Source organism: Pyrgilauda ruficollis, unplaced genomic scaffold (genome assembly GCF_017590135.1).
Source record: "Pyrgilauda ruficollis isolate IOZ18807 unplaced genomic scaffold, ASM1759013v1 scaffold6, whole genome shotgun sequence".
Classification (NCBI taxonomy): Eukaryota; Metazoa; Chordata; class Aves; order Passeriformes; family Passeridae; genus Pyrgilauda; species Pyrgilauda ruficollis.
Genome location: NW_024527710.1, coordinates 14,809,759 through 14,825,282, shown reverse-complemented (window position 1 = coordinate 14,825,282; position 15,524 = coordinate 14,809,759). Strand labels below are relative to the sequence as shown.

Below are 15,524 nucleotides of genomic sequence, written 5' to 3'. Positions count from 1 at the left end.
ACTTGGAAAAGACCCTGTGGTCATTTCTGGTGACCCCAGTATGGCATCACCATCACTTGCTCATGGTTAAGCTCTACACACACCTGGAAAAGACCCTGTGGTCATTTCTGGCACCCCATGGCCTCACCTCATCCTGAGTATGGCATCACCATCACTTGCTCATGGTTAAGCTCTACAAAACCCATGCTTGGGGTTAAGCACGGGGCTCTGCAGGCAGAGGCAAGGGCACAGCTGGCACCTGTAGAACCTGCTGTGCCCAAAGCTCTGCGTGCCTAAGGGCTTCCAGGGCTCGCTCATTTTCTTCCAGAAACCCCAATGCCATCAGAAAACCTCTGGCTGTGTGACCCAGGAAAGCTGAGGAGGGGCCTCTCCCAGGCCTGTGGCTGAGGGCAGATGTCCCCTGTGCTGTGACTGATGAGCAGCACTTCCACTGTCACCCCTGCTTCATGCTGGTGCCCTTCCCAGAGCATCCCAGACTTAGGGGAGCAAGGTTTGGCTCTGTCTTTTCCTGTTTCAGCACCTCTGAGGCAGTTTGGGGTTTACATCTCAAGCTGTTGGTGCACCCAGCAGAGGGGGACAAGGAGGGCAGTCCCAGGCATGAGAGCCACACCTCCAGGCAGTCCCCAAAAGCCACTTGCAGGGAGCACCACCCCTTTCCTGCAGCACAGTCCTGCCTCAAAGGACCCCACCTCCACCTGAGCCCCAGGTGAGCTGTGGGTGCAGGACCCCTGCTCCAAGCTCACCACACAGCAAGCCCCTGGAGCAGACACTCACCCAGAGCAGATATGGGTGCCTGTCCTTTCAAAACACTTTAATTGCTGCTCCTTCCACAGCCCCATGGGGTGGGATTTCAGCCCAGGAGGAGCAGGGGCTCTTTGCCAGCTCTGCCCAGGAAAAGGAGCAGCACTGGGAGAGTGGGACGTTCCACCAGCCACCCCTACACCAGGGAGAGGTACAGCACCCACCCCACATCACTGCCCCCTTTCTCCCTTTGCTGCCTCAAAAGGAACCAGTTATGCCCCACTGAGAACTAGTGAAAAAAATAATCTGGTTTGGGAAGAATTTTGGATGGCATAAAGATTCAAGTAGCGTTAAGTGAACTAGAAAACCAAGTCCTGTACATCAGCTTATAAAATTTCTAAATAAATTTTTTAAAAAAGAAAGAAGAAAAGGTATGACACATCAGTGCAAGGGATGAAGTGGTACAGTAATGCCCTCCACCCCAGCCCCTGGGACCAAACCCCCAGGGAGGCAGGGTCTGGCTGCCACCATCCCACGTTCCCTTCCACCACAGAAGTGTCCCCTCATCTGTCTGTCCGTCTGTCAGCAGGGGGCCGTGGCTCTAGAAGTCCTGCAGCCGTGAGATCAGGTCCTCCTTATTCTTCAGCAGGAACTTCTCACAGGCTTCGAAGGTGGAGCAGATGTCGGAGGACAGCCCCGCCACGTTGGTGGTGACGTAGGTGAGGTACCCTGGCATAGCCTGGTTGTAATAAGCCACCTGCGAGGCACAGGACGAGGTCAGCAGGGGCACAGGGGAGGGAGGAGCCTCCCCCACGGGCTGTGGGAGCACAAACACATCATCCCACCTTGGTCATCTCCTCTGACTCTGGCCAAATGCAGAAGCCGGAGCAGAGCGTCTCCCCGCGCGTGAACTCGGCTCTGGCGGGGTGGGTGGGCAGCGTCACCGACCGAAAGGCCACCACGTAGGGGTCCCTGGGGACGGGAGAGCCCGGTGAGCTGGCACAGCTTGGATGGCAGGGAGCAGGGGTCGGGCTGGACACTCACCCCTTGCTGCAGGGCTTCCGCCGGGACGCCAGGATAACGAAGTCCTGCGGTTTGTTCTCGTTCCTGAGCTTCTGGCTCACCACGTGGTAGATCATGTCGTCGTCGTCGACCTTCTGGACAAGCTCAGCACTCCTGTAAGGGAAGGGGACCGGTCACAGAAACCCTGCTGTACCCCTGAATCTGGGCCTTACACATTTACAGCCCACCACCAGACCCAAAATATTTGGGGTGACCCAAAACAGATGTTTGCTCCCGCAAAGCGCAGCCATCAGCCCAGATGGAGCCAGGACGGGGACACACCGTGTGAGGGTCTCTAGGAGCAGGCAAGGCGACACACTGGCTCCCAGGAAAGCCCAAAGGGATGCTCAACCACGAGGCTGAAGCTTGGGGGTGTGATGGTGGGGAGGCTGCAGCACTCACACGTAGTGGCTGTCCCACTCGTGCCGGCGCCGCAGGTTGGAGAGCAGGGAGAAGGCTCGGCCGGCCGGGATGCAGACGGACATCTCGATGCGGAAGGACAGGAACTTGTCCTCCTCCAGCGTGTACATCCGCACCTCGGGGAGCACAGGGCACAGCTGGGACCTGTTCCCACCGGGATTGCCCATGCTTTGGGGCCGAGGGAGAGGGGACAGCGTTCAGTACCTTTTCCTTTTCTCTGGCGAGCACCCAGTTCGCTTTGGCCACGAGCATCTTCAGCGCAGAGACGTTGTTGTAGCTCAGATAAACCTGGGGCAGGGGCAGCGTGTCAGGGGCAGGAGGGGGAGCAGGAGGAGCAGGAGGCAGCAGCTCCCATGGGGGATCATCCTCCTACCTTGTTGCTTTGGTCCCAGGGCACGGAGAGCGGCACCTCAGTCTGTTTGCAGGAGACGACGTATTTTCTGCAGCAAGGGAACAGCTTCCCTTATGAGGGGACACAAACCACCCCCAGAATGTCCCTGTCCCCCCAGTGCTGAGCCCCCCTTTCCTCCTTCCTCCATCCCCACATCCCACTCGTTTTGGTGCTCACCGGTCCAGCCGAATTTTTTTCCTAGCACTGGCTTCTCTGTACCTCCTTTCTCCATCCTGAGGAATGGGAAAAGGCAATTAAGTGAATAGGAAAAGGAGGTTAAAAAAAAACCAAACAAACAAACGAAAAAACACGCCCTTTTGGGAGTGGGAAAAACATTCAGCAGGGAAGGGCTGGAAGGTGAAGCCCCCTTGCTGATCAAGTGATGGGCACTGGCACATTAGGGAAAACCCTTGTTGTGGCTGCAAACCTGAACAAAGCCCCTGAAACAAAAACTGGGTACCCTAGCACCTACAAATGTCCTCTCCTGGGGAAATAAAAGCCAAAAAAAAAGCAGCTTATTTTGAAGAAAGTGCCAGTGTAGTGTTTTAAAGTGGGTGAGAGGAGGTTTCAGGGGGCCCAGCTTTGGCCATGAGATTATCTCCATCACAGTGGGAAACCCTAGTTTTAAGACATCAAAAAAATGAGGGAGCTGGACAAGGATCAGCCCAGGAGAAGCTGAGACACATGAGTTTGCTTTGTTGCTGTGCTCGTGCAACAGATTTCCTTAAATATTTGGATCCCAGCAAATTATGGATCAGGATGCCTTGAAAGGTACAAATCAACCTCAACATTCCCTCCCCTAAATTATAGAAAATATGAGGTGGAATTTGCAGACAATACTCTGCTAAGCCTTGCATGGCTAATACGTCTCCATCTCTGCGCAAGGCAAGTGGTTTATTTTATTAGTTCTACCGAGCAATCAATTTAATTCACTTGCTATTGAGCAATTTCATTTCCACCGCCACAGAACTGCATTTGTTGTGCTGCGAGTCCGAGAGCCCTTGAGTGGGGGGCTTGAGTGGGATTTCCCTGGGGGTCCCGTGGCTCCAGGCTGGGGAGAAGCCAGCCCTGCCGGTCCTTACCCCCGGCTCGGGTGCCAGCATGGGCAGCGTGCGGGGATGGCCCTCCTGGTCCAGCACCACGAAGGTCATGAAGGCGCTGTTGATGTGCCTGCGGCTGACGGACATCTCCTGGCCGTAGGCCTCGGCGCTGACCCCCACCTCCATGCTGCCAGAAAGAAGGGATGAGGGAGCAGAGGGCCGTGGGGAGGGCGGGAAGGGCACCCCCGGCGCCGCCACCCACCTGTTCTTGAAGGCGTTGTTGACGATGGCTTTGAGCACCAGGCGGTCTCCGACTTGCGACGGCCCCCGAAAGTGGAACATCTCGATGGCCCTCAGCGTGGGGTGGGCGTGGCACAGCCGGCTGTGGGGACAGGTGTCACCCCCCGTGTCACCCCCCGGCCGCGGCCCCGCGCCATGGCAGCCCCATGCACCCTCCCCGACCCAGCCAGGGACAAGGAGACCCCAAAAAATGTCACCCCTGGATCCCAATGGCCAAAGCCAGCTGTGAGAAGGAACAGTGAGCCAACTGCAGTGAGTGTGAACCTTTCCCTGGGGTCCCTCAGCACCACACACCTGTGGGACTCCCTGTGCAGTGTCACCCAAGGGTGACATGCTGGGCACCATCCCTACAGTCCAGCTGTGGCCAGACCCAGCCGCATGCGTCCCCTCCAGGCACGTCATCCCCCGACCCCCTTGTCAGGTCACCTGGCTGCGATGGTGGCCACGTTCTCCATCCAGGCCATGATCTGCCCACCAAAGGTGTTGCCCTGGTGGTTGGCGTGTGGAGGCAGCACCAGCTCCACGCTCTCCACCCGCGTCCTTTCCGCCGGCACCGCCCCGCTGCCATCCCGCGTCTCCAGCTCTGCCACGGGGGGATAACAGGGTTCAGTGTGCTGTACGGCCACTAGCACCCCTCTCCCTGCACCCCACCAGCCCCTGTCCCTCTCCCCACAGCTGCCCTCCCACTGCATCCACCCCCCCAAACCTCCAGGCCTGGCAGTCTGGGATGGTGGGGCTGATCCCTGCCACGGCCAGGGCATTCCCAAACCTCCCTGTGGTGATCACCACCAGCACGCTGCTGAGGAAGTGGGATGTCACCAGTGGGTGTCGGGGCTATTTTGGAAGCCCAGGCTGCGGGGCACGGTACCGGTTTCCTGGGGGCTGCTGGTGAGGAGGTCCTTGAGGGTGTCCTTGTGGACCAGGCGCATGCGGCGGCGCTCGGCGGCGATGCTGTACTCGATCTTCTCCTCCTCCGTCTGCGGGGTCAGCGGCTCCAGCCTCACCTGCAGAGGGATGGGACAGGCTGCAGTCCCGCTGGGGGACGAGCAGCAGCGAGCAGGTGCCCTCCATGCCCAGCATGGGGCTGAGAGCCGCCCACCGTGCACCCCCCCAGCACGGGACAGGGGATCACTGACCCATGAAAAACAGCAGTTGCCATGATGGAAAGCTGAGCCCAGCCCAGCCTCACAGAGGCCATTTCCTTACTGCCTTTGTGTAGCAGTTACAGAGTCCCCCTGGCCGCCAGCCACTGCTCACCTTGCTGCCCAAGGGGCCCTGTGCCACGAAGGTGGCGTACGCCTTGCAGATGCTGCAGTGCTTCCCGCTGCACAGGTCTTCGTAGCTCACCTGGATGCCCACCTGGGAGAGGGCACAGCACCCCTGAGAGCTCTGCTCCCCAGGGACACACATCCCACCACACACCCCCGGCCAGAGCCAGCCAAAAACGATGAACACATGGGATTAAAGCTGGGGATTGCGGGAGGATTTGGGGATTTGGCCACGTGGCTGGTGGGGACAGGGCAGGGGCACACACCAACCTCCATGCTGGAGTTAAAGGCTCGGTTCACTTTGGCTTTGATGTTGACAACCTGCCCGACGCTGCAAAACAGGAAGAGAAGAAAGGGTGTGGGGTTACTGGGGGACAACAGCAACCGAGCGGCTCCCTCTGAGGTGCCACAGCATTCCAGCTCACTGCCTGCTGTGGTGAGGCTTCCTGGGACTGTGGGACATGCCAGATGGCCAGCAGGACAGGGGGACAGCCACCCCCGAGACGTGAGAGCAGTGAGATGTCAGCCCTGAGCAGCTGTGTGCAAGTGGGTCCCCAGCTCTGGGTGCTGCCAGGACACCCGAGGGGGGCAGAGGTGCCCAAGGCTTGCTTGGCACCCCTGCCCATGTGGGCATGCACGTTCCTGCCAGAGCGAACGGCTCCTCCAGCCTTGCATCCACTGTCCAGCACACAGGACCAGCCACGGGGCCTCCCCACAAGCAATGGATACTTTGGGATGCTGGGAGATGGCAGGAGGCAGGGCCCAGCCAGGGGCGTTTTGCACCATCTCAAATGAAAAATCTGCTGGCAGCAGGCTGCTGCTCTCCTCTGTGCCTTCAGCAGGCTTCAGAGTACACACAGACACTGCAGCCTGAGCTACTCCAGGCTGGCACCCATGGAATGAGCAAATTAAACTTTTTAGTGATGCCGACAGCAGTCTTTACCAAACACATTTTTAATATTCTTCATTCCCCAAAAGAGGCCAGTGCTAGGAAACTCAGTGGAATAATAAACCCTGTAACCACCACATCTCAAAACCAAAAGAGAGGGAGAGTGTGCTTTGACACCAGCTTTTCCCATGTGCTCCAGGCTCAGGCTCAGGCTGAGCTCTGTAAGTGACACGCTGTGCACGCTGGCTCTGGCTGGAGCAGGAGTGGCAGCAGCTGGTGCCTCTGGCCGTCCCCAGCACGGACCCCGGGCCGGTGACATGCCAAAACGTTAGCAGGGTTACGTGAGCAGCCTCTGTTCACATGCCATGCCTCGTCAGTGGGGTTAAGGCTCCCAACTCACGGCAGCACTGTGCTAGGCTGGCTGCTCTAGGGCAAAACACATCCGTACCCGACACCGCTCCTCCCGTCCCGCTGCCCAGCAGGGCTTGCAGACGGCTGGCTGGGGCAAAAAGAGAAAGCAAATGTGGGGAGAGGGTTAGAGGCGATGGAAGCAGCCAGATGGATGCTCTGGATGGGTTTGTGGCGAGGGGCATGCAAGGGCAAGGGGCCAGGCAGGCAGACTGGCAGCCCCACATGTCTATATATAGCCCCAAAAACACTTTATCTTCTCTGTCCCTATCAAACATTAGAAGCCAGTGCCATAAATGCCACACAAATCCCCGCTCAAGGGTACGTGTGATCCTCCCCAGAGGCTGCACTTCCACACAGCAGGGCACAGGGATGGGGCAATCTGCTGCCCAGCCAGTGAGTTTTAAGCCAGTGATAATTTGGGGTCTCCTCTGTGCCCTCAAGCACCCACAGCTCCTCCCTGCCTCTCCCCCACAGCACAAGGGCAGCAGAAGGCACAAACAGCCAGGCAAGGAGATCTGACACAAAACTCCTCCACCCTCCAACAGCTCTGCAGGAAATCCTTGCCAGACCCCTTGCTCGGAGCCTTAAGCTGGACCACAGCAAGTGGGATCTGAGCCAGGAGCAGCACAAATTCCCTGCCCCTTGGAGCAGTGCCCAGCTCACCCCCGAGGAGGGACAAATGCTTTGCAGGGCTTGATGTAATGCTGTGGAGTGGGCTTGGGGCTGTTCTTCCCTGCTCCTGAAACCCACGGGGGAAAGATGCCCAGGAGCAGGGAATCAACCCCAGTGGTGCCACCTCTGCCAGCAGGAGGTGGCACCATGGCTGCACCACATCCCCACACTGTGGATTTCTCATGGAGCTGAGCCCAGGGTGATGGGCACCTCATGTGGGAGGGCAGAAGTGTGAGTTCAGCGTTTCCTGGGAATGACAGTAAAACCCAAGAGTGAGTCAGACTTCTCAGTGCCAAACAAATCAGCTGACAGCCGGGGACCCCAGTGCCAGCCCTGGGTACCCACACTGGTGCCTGCCCCAGCAGGCAGGCCTGCACAGCAGGGAGGGGGCAGTATGGATCCTGTATGGCATGGATCCCATATGGCAAGGCAGGAACTGCTGGGCAGGTGGATCCTATATTGCATGGATCCTATATTGCATGGCAAACCCCCAGGGAGCCCACTGGAAGGGTACCCAGGTGGGAACAGACAGGCACAGGGGGTGTGGGGACCCTGAGATGAGTAAAGGTGGGTGGCAGTACCTGGGCTTACTGGGGGTACAAAAGGAGGAGACTGCTTTGGGAATGCTGGGTGGGAATAGTCTCAGTACTGGGAGCCTGCAGAGAACACCCTGGGAGCATTTTTGTCCCCTCTCCTCCCACCCTCAGGTCAGGAGAAACATTATTCCCTGAAACACCACATCCCAAGGGCTGCATGAATCAGAGGGGGCACCTCTGTGGGGCAGCACCCAGGGGACGCCAGCACCAGCCTGGGATGGAATTTTGAGCAGGCAATGCCCATCCCAACGCATCCCACAAAGCCGGGAGCACCCGCTGGGTGGGTGAGCCCCACCGCGCCTCTGCCACCCACATGGCCGCTCCAGAGGCACGATCTGCAAGATTCCAGTTTTCCAGAGCACTAAATCAGAGCTGTTTCCTGAACAAAGCCAGGGAGGAGCTGGCGTTGGGGGAAATACCGGGAAGCCAACGCAGCAGGAGCTCCCCAGGCGACCGCAGTGGATAAATCAGAGCAGACAGCCCTGCGAGCCTCAGTCCCTGCTGCCCTGCCAGCCTGGCACTGCCACTGCAGCTCCTCCTCTGCCAGGCACGCTGCTCCCCGCTCCAGCTCCAGCCCCTGTCCACGTTGCAGCCGGCAGATGGGAAAAACCCCCGCGTTTGCCTGCGCGTGCCCCGCGGTGCGCGCAGCATTTACCTAATGGTGTGCTCAAAATAGATATCATCCATGGAGGCTGTGACGCACGGGCAGCCGGCGTGTCTCTCGGCTGCAAAGGGAAAACAAACTGCATCAGCAACCTGCAGCAACGTGCTGAGGGTGTGTGGGGCACGAGGGCTCCTCTGCCCCAGGCTGGTGACACCGGTGACACCCAGCCAGCGTCCCTTTCCCTGCTGATGCCCACTGCTGCGTTTGCAGCGGACCCGAGTGGGATTGGGGGTTTTTCCACCCACAGCAGCGTGGGTTTGCAGATGTTTAAAGGTTTGGAGAGTGTGCTGGTATTTTGCCTTCCTTCCATGAGTTTGCAGCTGTGGAGATGCACCAGCAGCTGATTCCATCTCCTCGTACACAGCAAATATTTCAAAGCCGCTCTGCTGGCGCAGCTTTCCCTTGGGACTCCAGGAACCTTAGCCTGCAGGACTGCTCTGGGAACCTCATCCAACTGCAGAATTGCACCCGTTTCCCTGTCATAACCTCCCCATGCTTGGCTAAGCTGGTGAGCTCCATTGCCTCCTGCTGAGTGGAGGAGCTCAGCCCACTCTGTCTGCTGCTGGGCTGCCACCAGCCTGCTCTCCCCACGCCCTGCACAGCAGGCAAGGAAAAGGGCACCATTATAGATGAACCAGGCACGGATTTTGATCTGTCCCCAAGCCAGCATGCATGCTGCAGTGCACGTCTCCTCCCCTTCTTGTCCTGCTCCTCTTTGCTCTCTAATTACTCAGCAAAATGACATGACGTGGGTCCCCAGCTGGCGTCACTCCGAGGCACACACGCTGCTGGACTGCCAGGGATGCTGCCAACGAGCTGGCTCCTGTGCATCCTGCCTGGTGCCTTCCCTGGCAGCCCAGCAGGACGAGGGCTCCAGAGGGACAGGATGGCTTATCAGCAGGAGAGGATGGCTTTCCAGAGGCAGAGGATGGCTTTCCAGAGGCAGAGGATGGCTTACCCGAGAGGCAGGCGGCCGTGTCGATCCACTTGAGCAGCTGGCCAGTGCTGAGCTCGCCGCGGTGGTTGGTGTGGCAGGGCAGCACCAGCTGGCTCATCTGCACCTCGGTGGGGTTGCGGGTGGCCGAGGGGCTGGCCATGGCCCCCGGCGCCTCCTCCCACTCCCCTGGCTCCCGGGCACGGGGTGGAGAGGTCGAGCCCTGTGGGGCACAAAAGCTGTGTTTCACCCCATTGGGAAGCAAATCTCCTGAGGGAATGGTGACCTGTGAAGACACACCTCACACAGAGCTGGGAGAACCCCAGCCCTGCTCACCCCTGGACACCAGCAAATCCATCCAGTCCTTGGCAAAGAAAAGATGCCTGCAGCCGAAAGAGAAAAAAAATCCCTCTAAAAAAAGCTCCATGGGGGATTACTCCAGGTTTTCAGGCCATTTATCACCTAACCCCACTGCTCCCTCCCAAACACCACAAAAAATCTCTCCCAAAGTTAATCACTCTCCTTGAAGGAATTTTTCTCCTTGACAGCTTCATTTTTAGGGTGCTGCAGCACAGGGTGGGTTTGCTCTGGGGCTGGACAGTGCTCCACACCTTCCACCAACACCCCCCCTTCACCAAAGGAAGCACTGGAAGCTGTGTGGTACGAGCAGCAGAGGAGGAGCATCCTCAGTTTGGGGTTGTTTGGCCAGTAAAATCTGTTCCTTGCTGGCTTGTCCATTTGCTGGGCGCAGAGCAGCTCCCCCGGCACCCCGGTGGGAAGCAGGGTGGGAGAGAGAGGAGGCTGAGGTGGTGCTGGCAGGAAAAACAGCTGATGAGAGATGTCAAGTGAGTCGTGTTACACAAGGGGTGAACTCAGTTAGCCTGGTGAGTAACTGAGGAGACACGAGGAGCTGTCTGGGCTTCGTCAGAGCCCTTCCTTCCGCTTTCTGCTCCCGCTGCAGCTCCTGCTCTCAGCACTTGTTGCACGAGTCCCACTGCAGCAGCCTCTCTGCCCTTTGCTTCGCCCGGATTCTTTAAAGATGGGTTTATGCTGAAAATGAAGCTTTCCCGATTACCCTGAGCTCGCTGCCTCTCAGAATAGCATTTTTCTCCAGCAGGTCTAACCTCTGTTTCCATAGCTACTGGTACACGACATCCCGGGAACGGCACAAACCTCGGCAGCGAGCGAACCGAGCCCAGCCGATGGCAAAGGTCCCCCCATCCCACAGTGAGACCCACCCCCGGCCACCAGAGCCCCTCCAGAAGCCTCCAAACCCCTGTGTGAACCTCCTGGGCTGTTTCCCAGCACCTCAGAAGCGCCTCCACGAGTACCACAGAGCTATTTTGGGAAGCCAGCAGGCTCTGGGGTACGAGCCAGCAATGCAAAGATCTCCAAAGCCGCCTGCTGCAGCGTGAGCAGACAGCCTGGCCTGGGATCCCGCCGGTCATTTTCCCGGCGTTTGACAGTTCTGAATCTTAGGGAAGAAGCTGCTGGCTGTGGGAATGTGTTGGGAGAGGATGCAGCCAGGTCTGTGCAGCTCCTGGCACAGGGTGGCATCCCCCTGGCACAGCCTGGGTTAGTAGCTGGCGGCACAACGGGAGCCACGGGTTAGTTGCACGGCACGAAGGGTACCTGGAGGCCATTGCAACAGAAGCTCAAGATGTCTTCAGGGACTATAATATTCCCCTTGACCATTTTTAAGAGACACCTGGAAAGGAGCAGAGTGGCTCTGGTTACAGCAGGACTGGCAGAGATGGGGGTGGCTGTTTCCCGGCAGGAACGAGGCAGAGCGTGTGGCAGGTTGTCACACCCTGTCCCCACATGCCATGCCGACAGCCCTCCCACACCACTGACCCCACGCCAACACCTATCAGGGAGCTGTCAGAGCTGAAACGGAGAAGGGCAGAGCTGGGGCAGGTGCCTGCCATTCCAAGGGGGTCAGGTCCCACACCCACCAGCCCAGGTGAAAGAGTCCCAGCTATTTTGGGCAGCTGGACCAAGCACACGTTGCAGGGCCGTGGCCAACCCCTCAGTCAGCGATGCTGTGTCAGTGTTGCTACATGTGACAGAGGGCTGTGCCTCGAAGCTGCCCTGGCCGGAGCGGTGACACCGCTGCAGTCACAAGACAGCCAGGAGCATATTTTTGGCAGCAGGCAGAGCTGAGGCTGCCATGGGTGGTACTGGGGGCAGCAAATGGGAAGCACCCAAGCCCAGCAATGCTGCTGTGCCCTGCTCCATTCCCTCTGCCTGGCATTCCACAAGGGCATTGTGTGTCCTTGGGTGCCTGCAGGCTCCCGGGCCACGTGCGCAGTGACTGTGTCCAAGCTGGACATCGTGGTGGCATTGCAAGGAAAGGCAGTGTGGGAGCTGCAGCAAAAAAAAAAAAAAAAAAAAAAAAAAAAAAAAAAAAAAAAAAAAAAAAAGGGAAGGGGCTTTTATTAAAAAAAAAAAAAAAAAAAAAAAAGTGGAAGAGGCTTCATATTTACAGTTTGCTTTTAAACACAACACTGCCAGGCCCTTGGCATACCCCCAGCTTCCCAGCACACATCTCTCTCCCATGCAGCTAAAACCAGGCTGCTGGAGGTAGCAGCTTTTTTCCCAATGTATGGGATTTTGTGAAGGGGTAAAAAAGTGGAAGCTGTAGATTTGCCTCCTGCACCATCAGGAGCTGGGGCATCACACAGAGTGCACCCAATGTGGTCAGTACAAAACAAGACACAAACAGGAGCCTCTCGCAGCCTCCCACCCCTGCCTCAGCAGCACCAGGTTTTGCTTTCCCCAGCCCTATGACCTTTTCCCTAGCCCCATGACCTCTCCAGGTTTGTTATTGAGATTTGGGAGCTTCCTGGTGGCTCACCTGCCCTTGCAAGAGCCCGCTGCAAGAGTTATCTCCTGTTTAACAGGACGGTTTGCTGCCCAGTGCAGGCACAAGGCGGTGCCAGTGGCTGGGGGTGGTCCTGTTACACCCCACAGCCCCAGCCAACAGCTCCAGAGGGACATTCCTTGGAAACCCAGACCTGCTGCTGGCTCGGCAATCGTGTCACCTTGTCCCCTGGGTTGAGTTAGCAGGAGGGGGAAGAATACCCAGAGCTGTCTGCTTTGCATCATCCCCCTGCTATCTCCCAGGCAGCCCCAGCCCCGGGAAGGGGAGCGCCCGAGACCCGGAACCATCCAGCTGGTGGGTATTTATGGAGTATTTGTTATGGAAACCAAGCCAGCAAGTGTCTGTCCTCATTAAAATCTTCAGCCTCACTCAACTGTCACATTTTTAAAGCTGTTGACTGATGCAGCCCTCGGGTCACCATGGCAACAGGATGCAGTACCCAGGCGAGGATGCTCTTACTCTGTCACCCCTCGAGTGACCCATTTCTACCCAAAAAAAAAAAAAAAAAAGTTTGCATTAGGAAAAAAAACCCTTCCAGCAGAATATTTTTCTTGCCTCCTGCCACACTCACTTCCTGTGCTGCTGAAGGCGTAAGGAGCCCACAGAGCAAACCAGGAAAGACACAGAGAGGAAAACACACCAACAACCCTGCAAATACTGGGGAGAGGGACCCCACAGCTCCCCACAGGTCTCCTATACCCTGGAAGAGGGGTGTCCCACAGCACCAAAACACCCACAAGCTCCAGGGAATATTTCTGCTGTGAAATTCAGTGCTGGCCTCTTCAGAAATCATCAGGGACCACCACTGTGCACAAACCTCCATTGCAAGCCCTCGTGGGTGCCACAGCTCCTCAGGATGATGCTGGGCAGAGATGCAAGAGAACAGTTGTTCCCCCAAATCCTTGAGCCCACTGAAAGCAGGGTGTTTGCTTCAGCCACCCCCAAGACAGTGGATGAGAGGGAGAGACAAGAGTGAGGTGGGGTGGGGGTTCCAAGTGCTGGGCTCTGGGGGGGTCTGGGCAGAGCAGGGCACCCTCACACCTTGAGCCACCGCCAGCTGCCCTCAGAGCTCTCTCACCACCCACTGCCACCTCTCAAATACCTAATTCCCATTTTCCCTCACCTGGCTCTGTCTCCTACCCCCACCCCAGCCCCTCTCTGGAAGTGTTTAAAGAAAAAAAGGGGGGAGATGGTGGGGAAGAAAGCGGCGACAATGAAGTCCTCATGGCGGATTATTGGTGTATAATTGAGCAATATCCATGGTAACAAGCAAATCTGCACGCGTTAAAAAATTACCCTGACCTACTTTGGGAAATTCTGCCATCTCGACAGGGCAGTGAGGGCTGTCCATCCCCTGAGACGAGCCTGCCAGTCCCACTGCCAGCAGTGACAAAGCCCTGGTGCCAGCAGCATTGGAGATGCCCAGCACAGCCCAGCCCCATCACCCCATGCCCAGCAGGATGGAGCAGGGTTCCCAGCATGAGAGCTGCTGCTCAGGATGTGACCCTGCTGGGACAAGAGGGACTGAATTGCCAGGTGAGGAAACACAGCAGCCCCCTGCAGTGGGTCTCAGTGGGACCTCAGGAGCGTGGCCAGCCCAGAAAAAAGGCCAGGACACACGGCAATGGGTATTTTTGGGACCACACATCATGTTTCCTTAGAGTACATGGAGCAAAGCAAGGCACGGGGCCAGGAAAGTGCAAACCAAGGGTCAAAGGCAGGAGTGGGACACAGGAGGGCTCCTCTTACAAGGGGCTGATGGTTTTCCAGCCACCACCCACGGGAAAGCATCACTCAGTGTGAGCACAGCGGGGACACCTCCAGCACCCTCCCACCCCTCTCCACCACAGGGTGAAGCATCCCCAGCCCCAGCTGTGCCCACAGCCCCATCCATACCCCTGCCTGAGTGCTCTTTGCAGCTCCCATGAGGCTCCCAGGAAGGCTGGTGCTGCTTTGCCAGTACAGGGGCGAAGTCCCCCAGGGAGTGTCCCAGGGGACAAAGGTCTGGCTGCAGTGCAGGGGGAGAACAGAGCCGTATGTCACCCCAGAACACCTGCAAACACCGCCAGGCCCAAAATTCACACGCATGGGGACACCAACAGCACCGCCCAGCCCAGGCACCTTTGCCCTGCCACCCACGGCGTTCCCAGGGAGGAGACTGCCATAACATCAATACCACCACGTTTCAGACCACCGCAGCCAAGCCCACCAAGCTGGAAACCACCACAGTGGAGACCAAGCTGGTGCAAAGGTCTACACCCTGGTGGTCTGAACTGTGTGGTCTCCGCAATGGGGGTCACGGCTGAGACCACTGGAGTAGGAAACACCCAGGTGAACACCACGGTGCTGTGGTGGTCCCCACCGTGGTAGTCACCATGGTCAAGACCACCTCATTTGAGGCTATTGGGGTGGAGACCACCCTGGCATCGTGCCACCCACACTGCCCGCACCAGCCCCAGCACATCCCTCTGCCCTCCCCATGCCGCCACCATTCCCAGCAGCCCTGCGCCCATGCTTCCCACATATCTGCCCCTACTTTTAAGTGAAAAGAAGCTGATTCAAGCCAAAGCCCCCAGCACTCCTCCTGTCACACCCAGAAAGACCTGGGGGGTTTGGCGTTCCCAGCTCCCGCCCGCTGTCCCCGCTGCAGCCGGAGGATGCCACGTCCCCATGGACAAGCCGCCAGTGCCGACCACGATGGAGCAGCAGCACGGCTCGCTGCAAACCCCAAAGCCAAGAAAGCATCACCCGGGTGAGCAGGGGGTCACACGGGGCTTTCACCCCACATCTTCCCCCGGAAGAGCCGCCCAGCGCCGACGCATGCCAGGACAAGCCGCCGGCAGTGGAAGTCTCCCCAGCAGCTCCCGCTCGGCCAGCCTTGCCGTTCCCCCCGATCCCCACCGTGCCCAGCTCCCCCCAACCCTCACCTCAGCCAGAAGAAGCTGAGCATTTGCGGGAGGTGTTGAGGCGACGGCTGGCTCGGAGGAGAAGCGTCCGGACACCTGCGGGCGCGGGCGTCGAGGCCGGGCTGGCGCGGAGCCCTGGGACGGGGCCAGCGCACACCCCCTCCCGCTTCCTTAAACACGGCCACGCACAACTTTCCTTAAGGTAGCGCTTGGCAGATCCCAGCTCGCCTGGAAAATGGCCGGCGCTCGGGAGCTTGGCTCTGGATGCAGCAGGGAATGTGTCGGGCTGGCGGCAGAGCCGGGGAGAGCGGCGGGAGGCTCCGGCGCGCTGCCAGCAGCTCTGCGG

The 15,524-nt window shown here is 58.3% G+C and overlaps 1 protein-coding gene across 3 annotated transcripts; it reads right to left on the bottom strand.

The window, feature by feature from the left end:
• Window positions 1-1,130: 1,130 nt before the first annotated feature.
• Window positions 1,131-15,324, bottom strand: ACOT11 (acyl-CoA thioesterase 11). Of its 3 annotated transcripts, XM_041483241.1 has the most exons (18): window positions 15,200-15,324; window positions 11,021-11,096; window positions 9,413-9,611; window positions 8,446-8,515; window positions 6,560-6,610; window positions 5,493-5,553; window positions 5,212-5,313; window positions 4,823-4,958; window positions 4,381-4,537; window positions 3,917-4,036; window positions 3,697-3,841; window positions 2,792-2,847; window positions 2,597-2,663; window positions 2,428-2,511; window positions 2,206-2,339; window positions 1,786-1,917; window positions 1,587-1,713; window positions 1,131-1,498 (listed from the first exon to the last, which is right to left on the bottom strand). In XM_041483241.1, the coding sequence occupies exons 1-18, from the start codon at window positions 15,220-15,222 to the stop codon at window positions 1,343-1,345; spliced, it is 1,896 nt and encodes a 631-aa protein (XP_041339175.1). In that variant the 5' UTR covers window positions 15,223-15,324; the 3' UTR covers window positions 1,131-1,342. The 3 variants fall into 3 exon arrangements, with proteins under 3 accessions (XP_041339175.1, XP_041339176.1, XP_041339177.1); XM_041483242.1 differs by lacking the exon at window positions 6,560-6,610; XM_041483243.1 differs by lacking the exons at window positions 6,560-6,610; window positions 11,021-11,096 and having other exon boundaries at window positions 15,200-15,313.
• Between the last annotated feature and the right edge of the window lie 200 nt (window positions 15,325-15,524).